The sequence below is a fragment of the Sesamum indicum genome, linkage group LG8 (genome assembly GCF_026168435.1).
Source record: "Sesamum indicum cultivar Baizhima isolate 11 linkage group LG8, ASM2616843v1, whole genome shotgun sequence".
NCBI classification, from domain to species: Eukaryota; Viridiplantae; Streptophyta; class Magnoliopsida; order Lamiales; family Pedaliaceae; genus Sesamum; species Sesamum indicum.
This window is the reverse complement of record NC_142664.1, coordinates 28,475,365-28,492,316: the sequence shown is the minus strand read 5'-3', so window position 1 is coordinate 28,492,316 and position 16,952 is coordinate 28,475,365. Positions and strand designations below refer to the sequence as shown.

The 16,952-nt window shown below is 36.0% G+C and overlaps 3 protein-coding genes across 11 annotated transcripts; 1 reads left to right on the top strand and 2 right to left on the bottom strand.

Annotated features, from left to right (window-relative positions):
* The first annotated feature begins 754 nt into the window (after window positions 1-754).
* Window positions 755-6,230, top strand: LOC105169223 (serine/arginine-rich splicing factor SC35). 9 transcript variants are annotated; one of them, XR_016066602.1, is made up of 9 exons: window positions 755-917; window positions 1,093-1,171; window positions 2,064-2,143; window positions 3,015-3,081; window positions 3,352-3,423; window positions 3,769-3,960; window positions 4,057-4,438; window positions 4,725-4,861; window positions 5,808-6,230. XR_016066602.1 is itself a non-coding variant. In XM_020696401.2 (8 exons), exons 1-8 carry the CDS (start codon window positions 854-856, stop codon window positions 4,310-4,312), a joined length of 678 nt encoding a protein of 225 aa, XP_020552060.1. In that variant the 5' UTR covers window positions 755-853; the 3' UTR covers window positions 4,313-4,552. The 9 variants fall into 9 exon arrangements, 3 of the variants coding, with proteins under 3 accessions (XP_020552060.1, XP_020552059.1, XP_088739167.1); XR_016066601.1 differs by lacking the exon at window positions 5,808-6,230 and adding an exon at window positions 5,011-5,262; XR_002287708.2 differs by lacking the exon at window positions 5,808-6,230 and having other exon boundaries at window positions 4,057-4,174; window positions 4,307-4,438; window positions 4,725-5,156.
* Window positions 6,231-6,485: 255 nt separating this feature from the next.
* Window positions 6,486-11,897, bottom strand: LOC105169222 (CD2-binding protein-like protein). The gene is made up of 10 exons (XM_011089579.3): window positions 11,607-11,897; window positions 10,958-11,168; window positions 10,229-10,354; window positions 10,011-10,163; window positions 9,302-9,428; window positions 9,157-9,198; window positions 8,435-8,599; window positions 8,311-8,353; window positions 7,455-7,532; window positions 6,486-6,998 (listed from the first exon to the last, which is right to left on the bottom strand). Exons 1-10 carry the CDS (start codon window positions 11,678-11,680, stop codon window positions 6,926-6,928), a joined length of 1,092 nt encoding a protein of 363 aa, XP_011087881.1. The 5' UTR covers window positions 11,681-11,897; the 3' UTR covers window positions 6,486-6,925.
* Window positions 11,898-12,106: 209 nt separating this feature from the next.
* Window positions 12,107-14,987, bottom strand: LOC105169221 (tropomyosin). The gene is made up of 3 exons (XM_011089578.3): window positions 14,776-14,987; window positions 13,526-13,682; window positions 12,107-12,404 (listed from the first exon to the last, which is right to left on the bottom strand). The coding sequence occupies exons 1-3, from the start codon at window positions 14,959-14,961 to the stop codon at window positions 12,277-12,279; spliced, it is 471 nt and encodes a 156-aa protein (XP_011087880.1). The 5' UTR covers window positions 14,962-14,987; the 3' UTR covers window positions 12,107-12,276.
* Window positions 14,988-16,952: the final 1,965 nt, after the last annotated feature.

Sequence of the window (16,952 nt, the reverse complement as noted above, 5' to 3'; positions counted from 1 at the left end):
TTCCAAAATACTCAATTTTTACTTTTTTTCCATTAAATTAATTTTCACAAGTGTTTAATTTATAATTCTTTTACAACTTATTTGTATTATAATTAGGATTGAACTAAGTACTAAAGAAGTTTGACCACACATACATCATTAGTCAAATGTGGACTTATAGAAGCTCATTAAGTAGCTATTTTTGGCCACATACACATTATTAGTCAATGTTTGGTTAAAAGTAGTTTTCATTGCACATGCTCCTCATGCATAAATTTAGATGGGTAAGGTAAAGTTCATTGTAAATAAAATCAATTCATTTTAAATAAAATAAATATATCGAGAATGTTTTGACGTAATTGTATGGCTCTTTTTTGATCTACTATTGGACAGAATAATTATAGGTTGTACTGTATTTGAATAGAAATTTTTTCATTTGAATAAAAGACTTGGAAAATAGACTCCAAATGACTTTCTATCGAGAGAATTTGAATCCATCAATATTTCATAAAAATATAATTTAAAACATGAGTTGAAAATTTTAAAATATTTTATAATATAAAAATATCAAAATAAATTCAAAAAAATTATGATCAAAATTTGAAATTTTGACTTTAAATTTGTGGATACGCCTCAACAACTTTGGGCCTAATATCATCATTTACCATAAAGAATTTTAAAAAATTTATAAAAAACTAGCCATTGTCATGTTGGGCCAGCCCAGTAGTACAAGCCCACTAACTACAGCTGAAACCACAGTCTTTACAGTTGGGTATCGCTCCCCTGTGTGTGGAAATTTCCTACCTTCGTTCGAGAAAGTTCTTGCCGGAATTTCTCACGCAGAAAACGCTGTTGGAATTCCAGTGAGAGAAAAATGCCGCGCCCGACGGACATTGCCGACACCACCTATTCTCTTCTAGTTCTCAACGTCAACTTCCGTAATTCTCGTTCCCTTTCTTTTTACTGCGTAACTTCTTTGTCTCCCCCTTTTCCGAGTGTTTCTGATTTTGAATTTTCATTTTTTTTCTAGGGTTTCTTTGTCAATTCAAATTTTAGGGGACCGAATCTGATCGTTGCATTTTGCATCTTGTTTTGGGGTTTGAATTTTGGCAGGCACGACGGCGGACGATCTGTTTCCTCTGTTCGAGAAGTATGGAAAGGTCATCGATGTCTTTATTCCCAGAGATCGGAGGTATATTTTGAGAGTTGTACTTTTATATTGTTTTCATTGTAAGATTTTTAGTTGCTGTCCTCTGTGATAATTCGTCGTTTTGATAAGGTTTAACTGTTAAATTCACTTCACTCGGTTATTATCATTGCCCACTTCCAGCGATAAAGCATTCAATTACCCTTGAAGGGGCAAAAAATCCTTGGGCCAAGCAAAAGATAAATTCAGACTTTGCTCCATTTACGTGTGTTATGAACTTACACCTAATTTTAATTTAATCAACACTAACTTCATTATAAGTTTATTTAAAATAAGATTTAGGTTAAGTTAAAAGATGTGATTGCAATAGTACAGAGAATACATATTTAACTTCATATTCTCACATAAATATTAATTGTCATTCATATTGTCAATCTTATAATTCCAAAGTTATTGAAGACACAACCCATTTTCCTTGTTAGGTATGTAATATATCAATCTTATAGTTGATTTCACAGAGTAAAAGATGCAAATAATTGTTTACAAATGCAGTATTACTATGTCACCGAAGTCTTGCTAATCCTAAAATATAATCCTATTGACTGGAATATGTGGACTCATTCTAAATATCTTCAAAATACATTAAGAAATAAAATTAATAATATTATCAACCGTTAGAATTCTTGGAATGTCACTGATCTGCAATGGCGTATAGATTGAGTGGAGTTTTCAAGTTTTTACTGACAAAGTTGGAGAAGGTTTATGAGTAATTTTAATATGAGCTGTAGGCAGATAATTGGCCTAATTATTTGTTTTCCGTATACATAGGCAATGAAGAAAATTAAATCATAAGATATTTTTTTTCAGTTTAATGGTTTGCCTCAGTTTATCTGTGTAACTAATTTTTGGTAAATTGTTTATAATCTTTGTGTTGTAGGACTGGTGAATCACGTGGTTTTGCTTTTGTTCGTTTCATGTACAAAGATGAAGCGCAGAAAGCTGTGGATAAGCTAGATGGTATGCATATGCAAAGAGGCCCATGCTTGTGTGCCTTTATAAGTATGGAATGATTGCGGCTCCTGGTTAAATTGGCAAGATACTGTTCATAAAGCAACTTAGGTTTGTGAAAGCTAAATGGGTGGCTTTAATGCATCTCAGTGAAAAGGGCCATGTCGAAAATCTCTTAGTCTATGTTTATGCTAGGCTAGATTGTATTAACTTTCTATAAACGACTAAAATAGATCTGAATTTCCTAGCACACCACCTTAAAATATTAGCATCTAAATTTTAATATCTTGTTGATTATATACATTTCAGCTTAGAAGGTTCACTAAGTATTATTTTCAATTAGTTTTTATAAAATTATTTGCGCATGCAATACTGAAATCAATTTGCTATAGCTTGTAACTAGCCCATTATTAACATGTCTTTTGATAATACTTCTTTAATCTGAATGTTTCATCTTCACCTCCAAGTTTCAAGCAATGTGTGGTTACTCGCAGCTAGCCAACACAAAGAGTCATATGTGTTTCTTTTGTCACCTTCTCAACAACCACTATTTCAGTTCACTTTATGATTGAAGGCATGAATCATATGCAATATGCTTAGTTCAAAGTTGCTTCCTATTTTATATTACAGAAAAAACATCCTTATAAGTTTATAACTAGTGTCAACTTTTGAGAAATCAAATATAATTTCTGGTGCATAGAATGGACTGTTTCTCAAACGACATGATTGATTTTCAAATTCACTTATCGAAATGCGCATTAAAGAAGGATTATACGTTCTTAATTGTTTGAAGTTTTTGCTTCAGTCTTTTGTGCTGTTTAAGGGTGGAATTCCTGATTGCTTTTCTTTCTTTTCCTTTTAACATTGTATTGTCTCATAGGGAGAGTGGTTGATGGAAGAGAAATTGCTGTTCAATTTGCAAAGTACGGTCCACATGCAGAACGAATGTGAGTTAGTTAGTTATGTCCTAATATTTTTTGGCTGAAGGTTACTAATTTTTCTTCCTGTTGCTTTAATTAATTATTCTCTTATGAACTTGTATTCCTTTTGATATTATTGATATGTATTTCGGATGGTTCATGTTGTCATCTTTGTGTTGAGTCCTGGCTTTGTTTAGTGATTCTGGAACGAGTCCCTTCTTTTTGTACACTACATGTTTGAAATGATTGTTTTTGGTTTTGATGTTACATTATTTCCCATTTTTTCTGTACCTGCAGCCACGACGGAAGGATAGTTGAAAAGCTTCCACGACGCCGAGGTAGATCAAGAAGTAGGAGCCCTCGGAGAAGGTAAATTCAGGGTGCCCCCCCCCCCCGACCCCCGATGTTGTATAGGGATAGGGTTGGAGTGCTTGTCCATAATCCATATGGCTGTCTTTTGGGGTAGTAGTACTTAAACCGAAGACTAGGATAGAATTATGTACCACATGAGACCTTAATGCCGGCAAAAAGTACCCTGAGGAAAATAAGTAGATTTCACACTATTACTGAATATTCACAGAATGCTTAATGTTTCATGTGGCATCCTCTGTTTGCTGAAAGAGGACATTGGTTGTGAGGCTTTTTGACATTTTGGTCACATCTTTCTCTTTTCGATAGAAGTTGTATAATCTGTTACTTTGCACTTCTTCAAAGGTCTCAAGATGGTTACTATGAAGATAGAGATTACAGGAGGAGATACCGGAGCAGAAGTATGCATAGGGATGAGCATAAACGAGATTATTGGCATAGGAGCAGGAGTTATAGTGGAAGTCCAGAGTATGATAGAGGTCGTGGCAGGAGACGATATGATGATGAGCGACGAGGCAGGAGCAGATCATTTGACAGGTGGTTTTCTTATGCTAAATTTCATGACTTCAAGGGTATGGTTTATTATGCCTTTGTTGTTACCATCAAATGAAATTTTATTTGAAAAACATACAGTGCCTCTCCGAATAGGAATTTGTCGCCTAGAAGGGCATCATCTCCTAGAATTGGAAGTCCTGGGAGGCACAGTCATAGGCGCTCAATAACTCCTGGAAATCTGTCCCCTCGCAACCGGGTTGTTGATTCTCAAAGCCCTTTACATCAAAACTGAGAAAATCTGTTTGTATCTTGCTAGATGCTCTTATTTCTGAAATAGCTGTGCATAATTGCTTAATTATCTCTTTTTTCTTGTCCTAATCTGCTCCAGGAGTAATCTCCAAAGTTGCAAGATATATCGCAAGATGGAACAGGATGGAATTGCATCTTCAGTAACCATGTTGCTGATTTTGTTGAACTTCAGTCTGATGCAAGTTCTATATTGAACACTTAGTGAAATTTGGTAGGAATTGGTTCCCTAATTTTAACAGTCCATATTCAAAATATGCTTATTTGCTTGTGATTCCTCCATGGAGTGTATTTAAAGGATCTTATGTAGTCATGTCTTGCTCTGGTATTGCTGGCTTGGCACTTTTACTCCCACCCCTTCCCTTTATTGTGCAATTTTTGTGGCTCCCAGTCTTTGCGAATTCACGTAGTCAATATTTTCCTGGAGTTCGTTATATGTACTTTTTCATCCAGTGTATAGGAAGTGCTGACTTGTTATGAAATTCATACTGGGTTTATAGCTACGATCGAGAAAGAAATGACGGGCCTGGTGGCCAGATGATGTGGCTGTTGGTGCTGTTTGTAACTAGTAGATGCATGATCGTCACTTTGATGCTGATTGTGGATGTTGAGAATTCTCTCAGATATAGTGTTCTTGGTAAGAATTTCCCTTAATGAAACCGTGTAGAACATGTTGGTCATATTAATGCATACAGAACATAAGGTTCTAGTTTGTCCTTTCCCTTTTATCGTTCTTTAAATTTTTGTTTTTGACTTTGTTATACTCCATGGATTTTGGTTGTTTAGACTGGAATGAAAGTGACTTAGTGGCTGGGATCGTTGTTAGATTGATGGATGTTGAATCTGTACACATACACAGTCGGCTATTGTGGTCTGGACATGATAATCAATGACATTCTTAAGTTAAGTATACCTGACATTATCATTTGAAATTTTGTACTCTTTAAGAGTTGCTTCTAATATGACTCAAAGATATCAATTTCTGTTGCGGTTCACCTTTTTATTTTGAGTTATATAAAAGCTGTCACGTTGACATCATGTTGCCGTCTTTGATGGGTATTGGCAGCAGTGCGACTAAATGGTAGCTGGTTCTTTTATCTACTCATTTCCCCCCTAGCTGTGTGCTAGTGTGTATTCACCTCAGCCTGCAATAGCTAAGGTGGTTGTTGGGTTGTCTACTTTGAGTATAATGACAACGTGTATGTCTCTGTATGTTCTCAATTGGATTTTCTGGTATTAACTCTTATACTTGTAGTCTTCTATGGCCTTTGCTTTTTGGTGTCTACTTCTGGAACAATCAGGAATTTATTTTTGCTCAAGTCCTACCCGGTTCAACATTTTAGGTTTGAATGAATATAGTGGTCCTATAGCTTTTCTGTTTGGCCTTCTAGGGTTGGTGTATAATTACACTGCATTGTCACTCTTAAATTAGTTGTTGTGTTTCAATGTTTGAGTACTGGTTGTGTCTGGGCAATGGGACTATTAGCGCTCATATGCAAGGAGTTCCTAATTTTATGTAAGTTGAATGGTGGTTGCAACAGATGTTTGCATTAACAGTTGGTAAATACATATTTTATTTGCAGCACATTTGTCTCTTCACCTGGGTGAGGAGCTTTCTATTGTAGTGGAGCGAGTGCGAGATCCACATTCCATAACTAGTAGAGTGGTTTCCATAACTTATCCATGGTCCAGTAGAGTGCACCAAAGCATGGATTGGGATTATCTATTCCTTTGTACTTCTAATGCACTAACTTTTACTCATCCAGGAAAAAGATGATTCAGTGAGTACGTCATAGCAGCTAGCCCCTTGTGTGCAGTGATAGAAGAACCATTGTATGATTAACCTATTCTTTAGGATGATGACGTTATGAATGATATGTTAGCTCCATGATCTACCACTACCCATTAACTGTATCTCCAGGAACACTGAAAGTCGTCTGCCCTTCACCCTTGGCCAAATATCAATGATGGCTGTGTGGTAGGAATTGAGCTTTGAGCTTTTCAAAGTTGTTATTTTGCAAAAAGGGGAAAATGGAAGTTACTAAAAACAGAGGAAAAGGAAATTGTAATGTGGAAAAAACAAAATAGGCAGATGCATTGTAGAGGCGAAGAGTAGGGAAGAAAGAATAACATGACAGCCTTGTTAAGCACCGGTTCCCAGTAATCAGTAACGTGCTAACTCGAGAATGTCATCCATACTACGCCTGCTTGTTTTACTCGGGTAAAACCACCAGACCCACCCCATCCGGGGAATTGATAGCTTATTTTCAAGAAAGCCGATGTGATTCATATCTTTTAACATATCGAGTTTTCATCCCAACATCACTAGATTCATAATGGTACCTACATTTTGGCAAAGCAGAACCATAAAAAAAAACTAAAACAAGTACTAAAGCGACCGAAATTACTAAGGACCATACTTTTTGGCGGTCTTCCCATATTGACAGGACTTTTGTTCTACTGACTTTTATGAGCGTCTCCACAAAAATCTCTGCCTAATTTATCAACACCCACAAATTGTACAAACAAAGATTGAAATACCAAGTTGCCTACTCTCTAGAGTGCCCATCTCAAGCTCGAGCGCTATTTTCTATGTGTGGTAGCAATACATGCAACTTAGGCCCAAATTCAACCGCAATAGAACAGCAGAACTAGGTGAGAGGTGGGCTGTATGCAAGCGATCCAGAAAATGCAAACTAATTCAACTCAAGCCAGACGCATTGGTATCTTGCTGGACCTCATCATATGTCCCCGATTCTTCATTATAAAAGTACCTACATTTTAACACAGGGGGAACGTAAGCCATAAACTCTACTGAGTTCAGCCATATTTTCGCCAGATGTGCAAAGACAAAACAATGTTAACTGAAGAAAATGCACACACATTAAAGGCCATCCGGAGTGGAGGTTGACAAATATTTCAAGACATTGCTTCACATGCAGTAGCACCCATAAACATTACTCCAGTCATGATGAAAATGATTTCTATCAAGTATTGGATATGAACCTATAGTCAACCTCAGAATAGGAAGATTCCGGAATCATCTTGGTGGCAAGAATAAGTTCCTTTCTATCAGCAGCAGCTCCAAGCTGACTACTATATCAGATTAATCACACAGCTAGTGCAGGAAGTAGTTTCATTTATAATCCACAAAGTACAGGGCTAGGACATGGACCAACAGAATAACAGAGATAAATGAAGGAGAACTGCATGAATTATGACCACATTACCATTTCCCAGATGCCGCACAGCAATAAAGCCCGGAAGAAGGATCGTAATAATAACCCGAACTGCTGCTATAGTAATAGCTGAAAAGTGAACATCAGAATTTGAGAATAACACACAAGATCTTTTGCTTCCTAGGCAATGTTAAGCCGCAACTGATTGTCAGAATTATGCATAAAGTAATTCCAAAGTTCAACATACAACTGTGCAGATTATAAGACGAAGGATGGGTCTTAAAAATGCTTGTAGATTCGGCCAGAAGAAATCGATCGATAAAGGCTCGTTTGAACCAGATTTGTTAAATTTAACAAACAAAATTTGAACAAATTTTTTGTTCAATAAGCTTTCAAGCTCAATTCGATTAATGCAAGAGCATAAAACATAATTAAAAAATTCAAATTACTTGAGCTCCATTCACGTTTGATCCAAGTAAAGCTCGTTTAAACTCGATTAGAGTAATAATCATACCAAATTCAAATACAATTTTTCAAGCTCTAAATCAATTCAAACAAGCTTGACAACAATGTGTTAGACTCGACTTGAATCGAATCATTTTCACCGTACTTGTAGACTTTGGTAAATTACGGTTTACTATTTTTTGGAGAAACTACAATATTTGTAGAACCTAACATTCAAGAGATACCAAGGGAGAAAACAAGGGGTTTTGACAAAAGGCTTTTCCACTTTTAGCTTGCAGAAAAATAAAAGCTCAAAATAGCATTTGGCTATGGTATTTAACATTAAACAAGCAACTATATATATTTCAAACTCATACATATTCATTCAAGTGAAATTGTGCTTGCAGCAAACAAGCAAGACAAGGGCACCAGTAGAAGGAAAGGTGAAAGATAGACGGCATACCCAGAAGACTCATCATATACGTACTCGTTCTGCAGGCCTTCACCTGCAATCCGATATAAGTAACAAGTTACAAATATAGCTTGATTTCTCTACGATGCGCTTCAAGATACTCAATGTGTCATACTCTCGGAAGGCTGAACAGAAACTGATGAACTCCCATGAGAGGCAGGGTTCCCAGCAGTGGTTCCCTCATCATCTCCAAACATGTCAAAAATGTCCTCAGACTTCTCTGGAACAGAACTTTCTGAGACACCGTGCTTCCTCGTCTTAGCTAACTTCTCATAACCATCTGAAGATTAATAGCAACTTATAATACAATATTGCTTGTATCTGGAATCGTAAAAGAGAAGGTACATTCGGACAGCAGAATTCTTTATGAATAAGCAGAAGCTCCCAAACTTGTACATATTCGAGAAAGGAGAATGATTTGCCAATGTCTTAAGGAACACTTCATGATAATGTGTAAATCAACAGCGTTTTATCTAATAGCATGACTGACACTTAGACAAGCTCCCAGTTGGCTTACATATTTGTTCTTTATTTTGGGAAGTAGCAAAGAAAAAAGTGAAGCACGGGATGTGACGAAAAAGATGCCGATGGAGGGAAATGGTGAGGCTGGAAGGTGACAAGTGCAGAGGAAAAATAGATGATGTGATTAATAGCACAACCTACTGAATTGGTATTGTATGGTTAACTCAAATTTTAATATCTCTTAACGCGTAAAGCCCAAAATACATTATAACAAGAATAATCATAAATGAATAGCAAAAGGGATACATAAAACACATTGCAAGATAATTATGGAAGGGAGCGAATGTGGATGGAAATGAATAGGCTGCAGAGAACCTGCTTCGCGCGCAAAATTTTCCTGCTTTTCATCATACACATCTGTAAAAAAAATGATAGTCATACACTATAATGGATCCTTAAAGATCAACAAATCTATATAACTTGCAAAGATTCTCCTAAAAAGGATGAAAGAGAACTCAACTGTAATCTCCATTCTCCATCAATTTCATGGCATCTTCAGTTAGTTGGTCAAACAGCTGTTTAGTTTCAGCAGACATCTTCTGCTTCTTATCAGTTGAACCCTTCAATCTCCTTAAAGCTCTCAAAACCTGTGAAGAGGGCCACCAATGAGATTCAGAAAGAATATTCAATGACTATTAAGATGAGATGAAGTTAAATCACAAGAACAAACGAAACTTTCTTATTGCAAAAGCACAAATGAACAGGAAATGTTTGAAACAGTTATTTCTGGGGTCATGATAAGAATAGTCTCCATGGTCTGTTCCCCTCTCAACAGAAAGATAACTCTTATAGAATGTAAAAGAAGTGCAAAAGAGTAAACATGTTAACCGATGATACATAGACAAATCGGACATAGATGAAGTACAAAAAGACTTCAAATATTTTAATCCATGAATGGATCAGGATCAGCCACTGTTACAATATGCACATAAGGTTCATGTTACAAGAGGAAACGGCAACAAGCAGCAATGCAGTATAAACATAATTTATTTGGAAAAGAAGCCCCAACCCAATTTTTCAATAGTAAAGCAGAGTACAAAAATACAAGTGCTAATATCCTAGTTATCTGAGGCTGACAAGGAAGGAGGATTTTTTTACATCTAATTGCATGTCGGGATCTAGAATCTGCAAAAGAAGATAATACAAAATGTATACTATGTACAACAAACCGTTTCTCCAGGCTCAAGAACATCAGCAATCCGCCTATTAATTCGTGCAAGCTCTTCTGTTGAAAGGTCCTGTGGCTTTTCATCATAACTAGTGGGAATAGAGCTCTTCCCAGAATACTTTTCTTGAACATCCACACTATCAAGCCACGCATCCTGAGAGAGATTTAAGTGAGAAAAATGCACTAACGAGATAACAATAGTATATGTAATATTCCTACCTTGATCACATTCCGATTTATGTATTCGACATAATTTCCATTTTCGTCGAAGTACCCATCTTCTCTCTCTTTGTCCAGATTAAAAGGTTCTATTTGGACGCCTTCATCAACAAACGTCTCGTTGTCCTGCGCAAATTCATTTTGGATCATGTTTCCTTTTAATCAAATCCAAGACAAAATAATAGAAAACCAAAAACCAAAAGCCAATGCAACACAATATGGAGCAGACACCCTGACTATATTAGATTTCAGAGATAATTTAGAAGAGTTGCTGTTATATTCCAACAAGAAATTTCGGGAATGAGTTGTGATCTCATGGTCCCAAAATAGTCTTAGCACACATAGTAAGGTTCGTAGTTTTCTGTCAACAGTTGACAATTCAAGCTCAAGAAAAGGAAGCATCCACCTTTCATCAGTAAAATAGTGTGAAAGTTGTGGAAAGCACCACACTAGTTTTACTTAGCTCAAAATTTTCATGCGTGACTGAACTCCAGAAAGGTTCTCTATCGATCATAAAACAAGCTAATTCATTACTTGAGGAGATGAAATGCAACGAGAGCATCAATCCAAATGCAAAAACAGCACAGGTTTTCACCAATATATCTCTTATTAATTTCAATTTTTTAAAAAAAAGAAAGATATATAAACCGAGCAGTGTTACTCTTGAAGTCCCATTCAGTGTTATAACAACAGAAGAAAGAACATCTAGGAAGCATCAAACAACTTTACCTCATATCTGACTTCTGCTTTTCTTATGTCCGGTAACAAATCATTATTTTCATCATCAAGAAGTTCTGCTGTAATCTTACTCCGGCGAATTGAACGATCTCTGGCAGCAAGGCGGGGATCTTTCCAACTAGGAATCTCTTCACCAAGTGAATCCGTCACACAATCTCCCTGCTTCACCTTCTTGCCTTTAGGAAACCTCACTCTTTTCTCCCTGTGTATGTGTACATGGCCCAAAAAATCACAAGAGGAAACCAAAAGATGGAAACGAAGTGTCTGTTGCACAACCAAATTTTTCTTCAAAAAAAAGAAGAAAGAAAAATCTTTCACGCAATCAATTCTTAATTCATTGATTCCTTTCTGCTACTCAATTAAAGAGATTCCTCAAAACCTCCTCTACTGCAATTTTATTAATTATAGCACTACACTAACTAGATATTCTGGCAAAAAACGCCACATTTGAACGACCGATACACAGAGGCTCGTACGTACATACCTATTGCATAAACCCCAGCCAGAAAAGTACAAAGGCGATCCTCGAATTAGCGAAATTAGGTCACTTAAATATTATTAATCACAACCTAACCACACTTATACGAATATACAGAAAAATATAAGATTGTATATTTAAAAAGCGAAGAAGGATAATTACGGAGGAGGTTTGTCAGACTCATCGTCTTCGATAAAAGAGCGCTTCAAGTTGCTCCGCGACGACCCTTCTGCCATTCTCCGATTCCTCTGTGCGTGTGCGTGTGCGCGTGCGTCTGCGTGTGTGTGTGTCTGTGTGTGTGTGAGAGAGAGAGAGAGAGACAGAGGAGCAGGTAAGGCGGTGGAGTGGGGATGGGTTTGTATCTACGGACCGACCGTCGGCGTAGCCCAAATTCGAATCTAATTTGAAACTTTATTCACGCCGCAACCAAATCCAATGCTCCAAATGTATAAAGTCGAATATTTTCTTTAACGAGTGAAAAGCATGTATCAGTCTGTTTCATACGACGCCGTTCAAAGAACTAATTATAACAATTGATTAATCAACTGAACTATTCTACCATAATAAGAAAATTAAGGATTAAATACATTTTACACCCCTAAAATATATGGTCCGTGTCAAAATAGTAGACATAATAATGCAATATAAAGTTAAAAGGGCGATAAATGGGAAAAGGACTCGTCACACTAATATAATTTGAAATGTACATATTTAATTCAGAGGTCGAGCTCAAGTAGGCTCAACTGAGAATTGTGACATCAAGAATGCATAATTTCTGCACAGATTGCCCCATTATCTATACAAAACAGACTTCCAGGAGAGGAATTTAGGCTTATGCAGGGAGTGATTCTCTGCCACCAAGTGTTTGTATTATAGCTTCAAGAAGCTTTATCTCTTTGTCCCGCTTAGAAATCTCCTCTTGCTTTGCACGCAGCTCTTCCATGTGGAGATCAAATACTTCTGCAACAGAAAGAATTTACATTAACCAATGGAACAGTAAATGATAAACCCAAATCCCAAATGCAATTATCAAAAGTTTCTTTGAGACATGAGCCAATCTGTTGTACGACTTGCAAATGTGCTATGTACTACAGGTTATATAATTTAGCAATGAAAGTCTTTTGTTCTGTCCAAAAAACAGTACTGAGCTTGTAGATCAATGGAACAATAAGGTTATCAACAGTAAATTTTGAACTTGATCCACGCTAAATTGTTACAACCCGCAAGTTTCCTGGAATCTGAATGGTTCAGTTATTGATGGCTCACGATTGGAGCCCACCCTGGTTGTTGATTATCGACTGCATTCAATTCATCCTCATGTTGGGATCAGATGAATCAGAGAACAAAAACTGAGCATGACATAACTGTTCATTTCAGTTGAGCACAATAAGCATGAGGTTAGGAAGGCAAAACAAAGAATTTGTAATTCTTCATGATCACTGGGGTGGCATGGCACGTTATATTGGCCAAAGGACTTTAATTCTGAACATTCAAGAGATAGAATAGGCCATTGAATTATCTATTTATGTGGACTGGATGATCCTGAATCCAGTCCAAGAGAGACTGTTGGGTTAATTCTGAAAAACAGAGCATATCTGATTGCATATCTAACCAGCAGTGGAGAATCCACAGCATCTGATCAAAACGGAAACAGTAAATCGCTGATGCGTCCAAATAGCAATCAGATATGCTCAAAACAATATTCAGACTCCAGAGAATAACCCAGTAGCAAGCTCTTCTGATTTACAGTTACCTGGATAAGAGCTGGAATTCAATTTTTTTATACATGATGTTTAGTTTCGCTAAGTTTAGTGACTAAACCCTTAGAGCATAAGGTAGGCTTAACTTCCTGTTTTTCAAGTTAACGCCACGCATAACCATAACTAACATAATTGCCAGATTATCGAAGACTGAAAAACACCGCATCGATAATTTGGCTAAGTCACTAATGATGCATTGCCTGCTACAAAATCATGGAATAACCTAATGGTTTAGAATGTCAAGCAATGAAAAGTTCTATCAAGTGGAAAAAGAAAAATTCCCTTTTTGCACTCATAATAACAGGAAGCAAATAAACATACTCGATGTGTTTTCAAGTTCTTTTAAAATTTCCTGGGCTTGCAGTTCAGCGGCTTTCTGTAGTGCCTCAGCCTGACGTTTTTCAGTCCGAGCATGGGCAGCACCCGATATGGCAGCATCAAGTTCTCGTTCTAAAGTCTCAACCCTTTGCTCAAGAACCTACAGTCATAAACAGTTTGGATCATGCAATCTCCTCAACATGATTCGTGACTTATCATAGTAACTAGACAACATTACATGATATAAATAATAACCAGCAACAAATTTTAGTAAAAAGAATATTCAGCATCCTAAACTTGAAAACTGGCATGTGGGTTCATTTGAAGTTTCACAGAGAAACCAACATACACATGCACATATAGCTAGTGCAGGTCATTGATGTAACAAGGAGAAATTTGCAACCAGCACCTTTCATGGCAAATCATTACTAACTTCTATTCATGGTATCAACTGAAACAGTGAGACAAAGAACCACAGTTCACTTCTAATTCACCATAACTGTAACTTTAAACAACATTATACCAATCCGTCACAATAAATTGTCCCTCTGTAAACCAATATATCAAGTATAATCCATAGATTAGAACAGAATCATGAACCACTATACATTCTACCCAATTCGAACTTCAAATTGCACCAGAAGTCCATAACCAGGCCCGTTCCTGAGGGTGGGCGCCTAGGACCCAACCCTCAGGGAGGTCTCCAGTCCAAAGTAGTGGAATATACATATATAAGGAATTAAAAAAAAAACTCATCGCATTTCTTTATACATGGACAGACAAACAAACATTTCATATCATATGACTTCTTATTCAATATTTCTCTATAGCACCGTCTCAAATCCTCAATCGGACTTCTCGATCATCAGTTCATCACAGTTTGGTGGCCTCTTTTTTATATATGCAGGGCCTCTTTTTTCTTACTCGCCCTAGGCCACCAAACTGTCAGGACGGGCCTGTCCATAACCCAGAAAAACCCAATGCAATCAAGTTTCGCAAAGATGGCATGGAACCAAGAGGTATAAAATTTACCCAAAATCTAAATGCAATAGACAACACAGACTTCTAACGACCCTTTCACCCATCAGGCAGGGCCTCAGAAGAAATCCAAAACCAATCATAATCCACACAACAAATCAACGAGACACCGCAGAAATCAGCTCTTAGCAGAAAATTAACTGCATTAAAGTCAAAGTACAGAGCTTGACGACTGTTGCTTCATACAAACCACAAATAAGCAGAGGAAAAACAACCTTGATGGTGCGAGCTTGTTCGGAGCTAAGGGATGCTTTGGCGAAGGTTTCATCGTCAACGTAAACGGATTTCTTAATCAGCAGCTTCTGTAAAGAGTCGAGATTCGACGACATTTCCGTCAAATTGGCGATGGCTGCCGTCCATCTCTCGCTCACTTTCCCCTTCTCTTTCTCTCTCTCCTCCATTGTCTTTTCTACTCTTTTGGCTCCACGCAATTGTTTATACTCATAGACAGTTCTGAATTATTAATCACTAAAAACGCTTTTCAAAGTCGTGCGACTACTCTTACTTCTTTTCTTTCCTTGTTTCTTATTTCCTTTTCTTTGTATGAAATATAAGACTTGTATTTTCTTTTTCTTTTTCTTCTTATTCTTACTACTAATATTTTTTTAATTTTGAGTATTACAACTCCAAAATACCCTAATTTATCTCCGTTACACTTATATAAAAAACTGTTTAAAATTCCAATCACAAAACACACATAACAAATATTGATTTTTATTTCAAGAGACACGACTAAAACCTTAACCATAAATAAAAATTATGACCAATACTTTAACCATAGTTAAGAATCATCATAAATATTTGCAATTATCAAATAATTGTAGATAAAAAGTATAAATTTGCATATTGAATTATTTTTATTTAAAGAAAATATTATTTCCAAGAATACTTACCAACTCATTTAAAAGAGTATGGAAAGGGCATGGTGTGTGCATATTTATGATGATGGGCATAGAAATTGCATAAGAAATAAAGTTGGACACAATCATAAGTGGAATGATTTGTGGAGGTGAAGCTTCTTATGGGCAGCCTAATGCATGTCTAACAACACATCATTGCTTCTAATAAATATTTAAATATGGTGAATTTATTTTGCATATTTCAATGCAATAATTGAGTAGCTTATGCTAATTAATTATGGCCTATGGTATACCAACTTGGGATTGGTCCAAGTACCATTAACTATTGATGCCCTAATTTCCTCATAGTTTTAGTTAATCAATGCATCTTCTTTAGTAAAATATATAATATCACTACTTCTGTATTTTATAGCTGAGATGATATGTGCACAAATAGACTTGTAAATAATGATTCAGTCTTTTTAATTGATTAATTCAATTTATTTTATTTTTAGTTGTATGTTATTAGACTCTCCAGATCCAGAGTCGATGGGTTTGGAGCGGAGTAGATTGGTGTCTGATTTTGCTAAATTTGGTGAGGCTGATTTCGAGTCCGACAGACTTACCCCATTGTTATTCATATTCTATGATATGCATAAGCCCGAACTCCAGTGGCAAAATTACAGTTTTTTTATTACAAAGTCGTGAGTTCAAATCTAATTAATGTTTTGGTTTTTATATGATGTAATAATAATTATTTATCCATTTTATTAGTAATCGTCAATTAATCATAAGTTACTACTAAATACATATAAATAATCAATATATTGATGACGCTCATTTTATAAAATATAATTTTTTTTAATAATACTTAATCCCCGACATTCGTAAATTTAGAATCCTTCCACCGACTAAACCAAAATCTACGAATAACGCTACTCATAATAAAACAAGTTTAACGATTATTTCTACTGAAACGTCTCTTAAATAATTATCATAAATGAGTTTGAAGAATGCCAATAATTAATAAAAAATAATAGTATAGGTAATATTAATACCAAAAACATTCAATGAAATATAATGTCACTATTACTTAGAATATAAAAGAAATGATAATGATGATGATGATGATATTGAAACAATAATAAGAAGTTGTTGGTCAGAGTGTGAGAGATGTGGTGATAAACACAAATCAACCCGGAAGATGAGATGAGGGGGTTTTTCACGTTAATATCGGCATCTGTTTAATTATGGACACGTGGTGGGTGTGCATTGGATACTCCTCATAGCCTCTGTCACTTGGATCTGTTCTGGGCCCAAAAAGCCACTCCTCAACCTTTATGATTAAGATGGAATAAAAACATATCTTTCCACAAATACCACAATTATTTACAAATACTTCAAATTATAATTAATTATTTCCTAATTATTCCTTTTTTTTTCCCTTTAATTTTCAACTATTTGTGTAACTTTTTTTATGGGTACATTTTTAGATACGTCAAGATTAAATATTCACGATAATTTTTAGGGTTAAATATACTTTGCACCCCTAT

Excerpts from the sequence above, each read along its gene's own strand:
- LOC105169223 (XM_020696400.2), top strand. The coding sequence starts at position 854 with ATGCCGCGCCCGACGGACATTGCCGACACCACCTATTCTCTTCTAGTT. Across the intron at positions 2,144-3,014 it reads AGCTGTGGATAAGCTAGATG|GGAGAGTGGTTGATGGAAGA; the intron begins GTATGCATATGC and ends ATTGTCTCATAG. Across the intron at positions 3,082-3,351 it reads GGTCCACATGCAGAACGAAT|CCACGACGGAAGGATAGTTG; the intron begins GTGAGTTAGTTA and ends CTGTACCTGCAG.
- LOC105169221 (XM_011089578.3), bottom strand. The coding sequence starts at position 14,961 with ATGGAGGAGAGAGAGAAAGAGAAGGGGAAAGTGAGCGAGAGATGGACG. Across the intron at positions 13,683-14,775 it reads AACAAGCTCGCACCATCAAG|GTTCTTGAGCAAAGGGTTGA; the intron begins GTTGTTTTTCCT and ends TTATGACTGTAG. Across the intron at positions 12,405-13,525 it reads AGAACTTGAAAACACATCGA|AAGTATTTGATCTCCACATG; the intron begins GTATGTTTATTT and ends TTTCTGTTGCAG.
- LOC105169222 (XM_011089579.3), bottom strand. The coding sequence starts at position 11,680 with ATGGCAGAAGGGTCGTCGCGGAGCAACTTGAAGCGCTCTTTTATCGAA. Across the intron at positions 10,164-10,228 it reads TAAATCGGAATGTGATCAAG|GATGCGTGGCTTGATAGTGT; the intron begins GTAGGAATATTA and ends AATCTCTCTCAG. Across the intron at positions 9,199-9,301 it reads GATGGAGAATGGAGATTACA|ATGTGTATGATGAAAAGCAG; the intron begins GTTGAGTTCTCT and ends TTTTTTTTACAG.